At 40.3% G+C, this 8610-nt stretch overlaps 1 protein-coding gene across 1 annotated transcript; it reads right to left on the reverse strand.

Annotated features, from left to right (window-relative positions):
- Positions 1–6296: 6296 nt before the first annotated feature.
- LOC145637085 (uncharacterized) lies at positions 6297–8226 on the reverse strand. The gene is made up of 5 exons (XM_081688595.1): positions 8103–8226; positions 7688–8045; positions 7150–7535; positions 6555–6791; positions 6297–6496 (listed from the first exon to the last, which is right to left on the reverse strand). The coding sequence occupies exons 1-5, from the start codon at positions 8224–8226 to the stop codon at positions 6297–6299; spliced, it is 1305 nt and encodes a 434-aa protein (XP_081544721.1).
- Positions 8227–8610: the final 384 nt, after the last annotated feature.

Consider the following 8610-nt stretch of genomic DNA (forward strand, 5'->3'; position numbering starts at 1 on the left):
CAACCTGACTGGAATACGAAGTCAGCGTAAATTGGCGTCACCCACCCAGAATTGGCGTCACCCATCCGCTTTTGGCACCACACGCTAGGTGTAGCGCCTGGCGCCACGCGCCATAGGCTGGTGCCAGCTGGCGCCAACTGGCGCCAAGTCAGCAGGACAGCCGCGCGTGCTCAGTTTGCGTTTTGATGTTAAATTGGAGTCGGTTAATGACTTTATGGCCCCGTTTTAATGTCTTTCTATCCTTTTCTTTATTAATTAAATATAACAGTTATTTTTTATTTTTATTCCTTTTTTTGAATTAATTCTCAAAAATCAGCTTTCTTCTCCGTTTTATTTTTCCTTTTTTTTATTTTTCCTTTTGGGGGAGAGAGTCGGATAATACCCTCCATCAATAATAAAAATGACGGAATTTTTATGTAAAATTTTTATCACATTTGCACACAGTAACATACACTAACATAATAATAGATAAATTCACAATAACATAAAGTACAAAGTGTCTAAATAACAAGTCAAAGGCAAAGTTCTATAACAAGTCCAAATAAAATGCATATACAGAAATGAACTACGGCGCCGGAGGACGTAGGCCCATCATGCCATAAAACTGCGCCGTCCGAGGAGTCACCTCTCCACCAGCTCCGGCCTCAGCACCAGCTCCAGTCTCCGTAGGAGGAGGGAAACTCAAAACGGGACCGCTCCAGCCAAGGTCAACCTGAGGCTGAGACCGCGGAGGCTGCTGCGATGACGAGCCAACCTCGTACATCCCACCACCTCTGAAAGCCGAGGTAGCCTCTCCTACCGGTGCAGCAGGAGCACCCTCAGAAGAAGACCCTGAGCCCTCAGCAACATCGACTCGAGCAGCCTCGGAACGACCACCTCTACCTCCTGACGAAGTGCGATGACGTCTCGAGCTAGACCTCGCCGGCTCTCTCCGCCCCTCAGGCCTCGTACGGGTATGAGAAGCAATTGGCTGATCCTGCAAAAAGAATTAAATCAGAAACAAGAGAAAAAACTGAAGCCATAATGCAGATATAATGAGTAAAGAAAAGTTACCTCTCGGACAGCGTCGTCTCGACGACAGGTAGCCGCGTTCCTCATCCGGACGAGTTGGCTCCGGAAGGCATCTATGCATCCTGCCATAGCCGAAACCACCTCGTGTGAGAACTGTCAAGGAAAGTTAAATCAGTAAAAATGCATGCTAACTGAATACAAGATTCTGAATTAAAACTAGGCTTACCCTAGTCTGGTGACGAGGAATCGACCGCTCCACGAAGCGCTCGCCCTCAGGAGCCGGAGAAATCATCTCCTCGATCGGCCCGTACATCCCCTGGTAGTGGATGGACATACGGGGTGGCACAAACTCAGTGGGACCATCCTGCTAAGACAGAAAAAAATCAGCAAGGTATTACTCCTAGTCTAGCAACTCTCTCTCCGCTCCGTAGGTCCCCAAAAAGTAGCGACGCTCAGCAGAGTATTGTGCGGCTAATCCAGGGACTGTCCAACCACCCCATGGTCGGTATACTACCTCAGGTCCCTATAAGAATACCAATCAGGTAAGAACATGTCTAAAACGTCGCAGAAGAGCAAGATAAAAACTAAAAGTCGTACCGAGATGATCCGACTCCGGACACGTGCAGTAGACAGGTCCACATGGTGGCCGCCCCAAGAGGCGCTCACCGGATACCCCCTCGGCGATGGTCTCGCCAGCGCAATGGAAGGAAAGTACTCATAGAACCAGATCTACAAAAAAGCTAAAGTATGAGTAAATGCTGCCTAACATATAGGGCTAAACTTTATAGGGAATAATGTTTACCTCTACGACTTTCCATAAAGCAGACAGAGCAACTTTCGTCCTAAAGGACCGATGGCGACACGAGTCCCTCAGTGCGCGAACGAAGTCAGTGTAGGCCAAGCTGGCCCAATCATAAGTCCCGATCTGCTGGAGATCGCGAACAGCAGGGAGGTAGTAAAGCAATGCCCTACTACCCCTGTCAGGGGTAAGTGTCCCTGACAACAACATCAGCACAAAGATGCGCACCCGCTGCTCTCGGGTGGTCACATCGTCATCAAGAGCCGCTGCCAGCGTCGAGCGGCGAATCCCCCTAGCACTGAACTGAGTCGTCTCGACCTCAGCTCGGGCCCGAACAGCAATCGGCCCCAACAGTTCCTCGACCTCTGGAGAAAATACATCGATACTGCCGTCGAATGGCAGCGGCACAGAAGAGAACTCCAGCCCTGTGATGAGACTGAAATCTGTAGGAGTGACCATCATCTCACCCCATGGAAAATGAAAAGTGTTGGTGGTGTCCCAAAAGAACTCCACCAAAGCGTGTACTACGTGGTGACCCCCGTTGGAGGCAACCATAGCCTCGGAGGTCTCAAACAGGGCAACTAGTCCGCAGACTCCCATAGAAGTCTCGTCTCTCGATCTCTGGCGATATGCGTCCTATACAAATCGCCGAGACCATCGCAGCCAGAGCCGTGATGTCGCGTCCTTCCCGGCTCGATTCCCCGTCTCACCCTCTCAGAAATATGATGGACAAGGGCAAAGAACAAGGTCTGCTCATCCCACTCTGGGAACTGACCAAGCGAAGTGGACGATGTAGTGTCGTCCTCCACGGGCTCATGCTCCCGTCTAGTGTTTCGGGACCGTGAACCGGAGCCTCGTTGTCTAGCCATGCTACATTGTGCAGAATCATCATAAATTAAGGTTCTATAGTATCTAAAGGTTCTTCTAGCCGCATGATACTATGTTCGCAAAAAACAGAGTACGTAGTACTAAAACAGAGCACAAATTCAAATTGAGCATGACAGCATTTTTTCAAGCAATCAAACAATTTCTTGCAACACTATAGTGATTATTGTGACAAATTGAACAAGAATTGCTAGCAAAAACAACAAGAACGACCGCATTGTTCTTCACGACCTTAAGAGGTCCAACAATGGCGGATTGCTCATTTCTTCACCAAATTGAGTCAAACAAGTCTCAAATTACTCTCAAGGAAATATACAAACATAAACAAGCAATTTCATGGCATAAAACTTGATAAACAAAGCAAATTGAGCATCATAAGTTTCGAATTTTCTTGAAATTCGTGAATGAACATGTCAAAAATTCATAAAAACCGGTGTGAGTTGGAGGAAAACTTACATAGATCGGGAATATGGATGAGAAGAGCTTTGATTTGCAACAAATTTGAGCGAATTCGGTTGAGAAACGAATGAGCAACGATCAATTGAAGTTTTCTGACTTCTCTCGGGCTGTTTCGTGACGAACAGAACAAGAAATAAAACGGAAAACTGTTTTTAAAGAAGAATTCGTGCTGGCACCAGTCCCTAGGCATTGGCGTCACATTCCGTGCTTGGCGCCATACGCCAATTTCAGCGCATGGCGCTAATGCCATAAGTCTGGCGCTGATTGATTTTCAGCAACGCCAATGCAGCCAGCCACCTGTCGTGGTTGTGCTAGCTTTCTGAAACATATTTTAGGTTCCTTGGTGCGCCAGTTAGCCCCTCTAAGCAATTTTACATGATTAAGTAATCGGCTTGATTACATAAAGTGATCGACCTGATGGAAAGATCGTCTCACTAAGCTTAAAGCGCCTAAGCATTGGCTCATTAGGAAAAAGCACCGACATACAGGTTTAAGAGCAAAGAGCACCGACATATAGGTTAAAGAGCAAAGAGCGCCGACGTACAGGCATAGCAAAAGCAAAGTTCAGGCGAACTTTTAAAGATCGACAGGCGTGGATCTTCGGTATTTTCCTTTGGGAGATTATCGCATCAAATGAGGATGACTTCAAGAGAAGATGTCTTCGGCATCATTCCCTAGCTTGCGGAAAGTTGTCACAAAAAACTGAAGGTAATTTCTGGCGAAGTTGTCTTCGATCATAATTCCTGAGGCAAGGAAGATGATCATAATGCGGATGAGAATTATTTCAAGAGAAATAATTCTCGATGATATTCCCTTGGACGTGGAATATTATCATAGCGGAGAAGGTAGTTTCAGGCGAAGCAATCTTCTAATTGGAAGCAGTTACAAGGCGTAGTGGTTTTCAAGCGGGATGTCATTCTCTAGCTTGCAGGAGGTCGTCAAAACACAGAAACAGCAGCAAATCGGTTACTTTCAGAGACGTGTGCTCGACGGTGCAAGATACGCGTTTCTTAACTCTTTTATCTGTTTAACTAATGCTAGTTTTGCAGGTATCGGCGTTATAAGATTGATTTAGGATCGCAGAACGTTCTGAATCATTCTCCGTCCCTATCGATACTTTGACTTTTGTTTTCGGAGCTTGCGTTTCTCCAAACTCAGTCAAAGTGGGGGCTTCTGTAGACACCCATTTGTGTCTCCCCAAAACCAAACCCAGTGATGAGTACCTTTCACATCGAATCATAATCGAATGAAACGAAAGTTTGGAAAGGTCTAGTGTTGCGGAAAGTTTTATTTCTTTTCTTTTCTCTTCTCCCTGTTTTTGAAAACTTTATTTTAAGAAAACAGCCAATCCAGTTTGGTTGGTCCATGATATGGGTCCAATAGTGGTGTAGTTGGATGGGGCTTGCAAAGACCTTTCCAACGATATATTATAAGCCCAATTCCGATGAATATTGAGGAAGTTATGGCCAATTTACTAAATTGGGCCCGGTTTGAGTTTTAAGTACGGCCCAATGATCTAGGGGAGGGCCTAATATGATTTATCATTTCTAATGTAATTAGGCATGGTTTTGGTCTTCTAGACATTCTAGAAGGTTTTATCATTCTTAATTCAGTTAGGACTCTTTAGAGTTTTAATTAGATCAAATAGCATTTTCGACTGAAATTATATTATTTTATCTTCCAGTACGGGAAATTTATCAGATTTTCAAAAACGCGTTGAATTCCAATTTGGCGTCCAACCCCAGGCCTTAGCGCCTGGAATCAGGATTGGCGCCAGACGCCAGCATTGGCGCCTGGCGCTAGCCATTGGTCCTGGCGCCAATGAGCCAGGGCTGGCGCCAAGGTGTTTTTGTGGTATTCAGACTCTGTTTTGATAAATTATCTTTTTTGGATGATTTTCTCTATAAATATCGTATCAAAAACTCCGTTTTCCATCATCAACCATCATCTACAATTATCATTCATCAACAATCACTTTATCAATCACCTATATTCAATTCTTTTCATCATCTTCATCTCTTTCATCAATAATTCTTAACATTCATGCATTCTTTCTTCTTTGCTTTTTAATACAAAATTCCGCATTCACAAGATCTAGAAACACCTAGCCATATTCGAAGTTGCCTTCACCCTAGACGTGAAAGGTTTTAATTTCTGAGGGTTTGGTCCCAAATCTCTATTTCAATTATTTAATTTAATTGCTTTGATTATTATTTTCCTTGAAGTTACTAACGTGTGTATTTTGTAATTAGAAAGAGGTACGAGGCATCCAAGTAAGTACTTTAATTGATTTTATTGATATTATGATGTAGATATCATGCTTAGATTGCTATTTATGATTCCTAGTATCATGTCTAGGGTAACTTTAATATCAAGTATGATTAAAAGTATGATGCTTTTTATTCTCTTCCTAATATTTATTCATGTTAGTATCATGTTAGGGTTAAATCTTTGATTTTTATTGGTTAGTGACATGCTAGGGTTTGTTATTAATCTTGTTAGTATCATGCCTAGGATCTTGCTATGCTTTAACATGATTATAATTATGATTTATGATTATCATTATTTTTATGATGATTATGATTGTTTTATTATTATTATTATTCATGATGTTGATTATTATTTATTATGTTGCTTGATATTTATTTTATATTTAATGCTTGATCACCTTTTTATGCATATTAAAAGGGAATTGGTACTTGCAATCACGCTTAATAAGATAATTAATAATCTTGTTAGGTTAATTGTGATTGTAATTCAAGTGATCGCCAATAATAGTTTGTTTGTGCATTAATGTTCAACCAACATAGATTAAACAGGTTTAGGGTTTATCCTATTGATTGTATATATGTTAATCAGAAAGCGCACATGAATACGAGCAGAATAAAGTAGAGGCCTATTATTAGGGCAGGTTCAATCTCTTTTAGGTTGGATTTGTACCTTCATCCCCGAACCCTTATTTGGTTCATGACCTTATGGAGTTGACGATCTCTTGGATCGTTAAGGGGTGTAACCTTCACCTCGTGATGGTTTACAAGTTCCTTAAAAACTTGTTGGCGACTCTTTTGCTCTATCTTCTTCCCTTTTGGACGCCACCGTACTTTAGTGTATGATCACAGTGAGGTTCAAGCTAGTGGGATTTTTAAGGCTTGAAACTATTCCCCACAAGATCAAAATTTTTAAATCCGTCATTGGGCTCTAACAAAGATGCTAAAGTTAAGAGCTCCAAAGCATCATCATTAAATCTACGATTTAGCTCTTGTAATTGTTTATCAATTGCACCCAAAAATATTTCTACTCGATAAAAATGATTCATTGTAACTTGATCTTGTTGATGACGAGCTATATAAGGAGAATTTGTATCAGGTATTAAAATATTATGTTGGTGACAAAACAATACCACCGTCTCTAAAAAACTTTCCCATCCATTTTCTCTCATATCCTGAATTAGTGCATGATTCTTGGGATTTTTGTTGTAAGGCTTGACATAGAACATTAGCAATTCCCAAAATTTCTTCCATTAAACGGGCAATGAACACAAAATCAAAGGAAATCATTAGATCTAAAGCAGCATCAACATCCCCACGTTGAGAAGAATTACAAGACTTATCATTCGAGATGTGCTCAAGTACTAACGCTGTTGCATCAAACATTTTCATCAAGTTATGAATAGAGTAAATATGTGAACCCCAACGTGTATCTGTAGCTCTTTTTAAAGTACTCGTCTGATTAGCTCATCTACCACTGTCTATTTCACCAATAGATAATAGCCTTTTAATTTCATTAGATTTTATGGATTGCAATTGGTCAACTCGTTTAGGAGATGAAACAATGACATTGATAATGAAAGTCAAATTTGAAAAAAAACGTATGTATTACTCTAACATCTCTAGATGCGACAACCAATGCTAGTTGTAAACGATGAGCAAAACAATGGATATAATAAGCATATGGACAATCAGAAAGAAATAATGCTTGTAAACCATTCCACTCACCTCTCATGTTACTAGCACCATCATATCCTTGCCCTCGAATATTTTCAACAGATAAATTATGTCGAGCAAGAACTGAACACAATTCTCTTTTAAGTGTTGCTGCCGTGGTATTGAAAAATCGTATAAGGTCAAACAATCGCTCCCTAATTGTTCCATATTTGTCAACAAACCTTGAAACAAGACCCAGTTGCTCTCTTTTAGATTCATCTCGAGTCTCATCAACAATAATATGGAGAATCTCTTTTTGAATCGAGGGAGCAGTATATTTGGCATTATAAGGAGCCTGTCGTATAGCTTTGGAAACATCTTTATTATATGCAGCCAACACCTTTCTAAATTCAAGATAGTTTCCTTGATTCTCATAATTATTTGTTTCATTATGACCTCTTCAAGGACAAGATTGTGTAGTTAACAAGTGGAGGACATCGATAGAGGCCTTTCAACGCAATCGATTTTGCTTGATTTTCATTTCACTTTGTTTGTAAAAAACATTACGAATCTTTTCTTTTTGCTTAGGAAGAGTCCTATACAATTGAACCGCATTTCGATGAGCTGTACATGGACCTTCTCCAATATGAGAAAGGAACCCACAACGTTTCCCGTCATTGACTTTTTCCAATTTTTGAATCCAGTCAAAGTAAACGTTTTCACCTGAGAATTTGGTGTTTCAGTAAATAGATAACAAGGTAGACAAAAAGAAGCATCTTTAGAAGGTGAATATTCCAACCAATCAGGGAAATTAGCAACCCAAGTAGATTGAAATCGGTGACGAAGCTTTGTAGGCCCTAAAAATGGATATTCTGCCAATTGAGGTTGATAAGGCCCCAATTTAATATAAGCACGTCTTATTTCATTTTGTTTTCCAATTGGATAAGCCCATATTGGAGGACGTAACCCTGGATCACGTTATAAAGAATTGATATCCACATTGTCATTGTCAATGATCGATGGACCTTCTTCATGATTATGTGTCCGAGTAGGAGTATCTTCATTAACTGGATTATTTTCGTCGGGTGTTGTGTCATTTTCTGGCTCTTTTCGTTTGAAAAAGGAGGTAATAGATTTTAGTTTGTTCATATTTGTTTACCTGAAATTAGTTATAAGTTAAATTTATTTTATAAATGTCCTACATATTTCTTGAAAAAAAAATTACGTTTTAATTAATTATTTGATTCTAACTGGTAACAACCAATTAAAAAAGATAATATGAATGAAAACAAGAAACTAACTTTAAGCAATTAAGCATACATTCATTACTGACTAATTTGTTAATTATCAATGCATTACAATTCACAAATCACAAGTGTAAATCAAAAGTTAAACATAACTTATCAATTGATAAATATTACACCCTCCGTCCCTAAATTACATTCCTATTTCTAACATTTATTCCTCGCATAATAGAGGAAAACAAGAATGTAATTTAGGGACAGAGGGAGTAATAGAGAAATAGAGAACGAC

The sequence above is a fragment of the Chenopodium album genome, chromosome 6 (assembly GCF_948465745.1).
Source record: "Chenopodium album chromosome 6, dcCheAlbu1.1, whole genome shotgun sequence".
NCBI classification, from domain to species: Eukaryota; Viridiplantae; Streptophyta; class Magnoliopsida; order Caryophyllales; family Amaranthaceae; genus Chenopodium; species Chenopodium album.

Excerpts from the sequence above, each read along its gene's own strand:
- LOC145637085 (XM_081688595.1), bottom strand. The coding sequence starts at position 8,226 with ATGAACAAACTAAAATCTATTACCTCCTTTTTCAAACGAAAAGAGCCA. Across the intron at positions 6,792-7,149 it reads TGGTGCTAGTAACATGAGAG|CGTTAGTACTTGAGCACATC; the intron begins GTGAGTGGAATG and ends TTGATGCAACAG. Across the intron at positions 6,497-6,554 it reads AAAGTTTTTTAGAGACGGTG|CTCGTCATCAACAAGATCAA; the intron begins GTATTGTTTTGT and ends CTCCTTATATAG.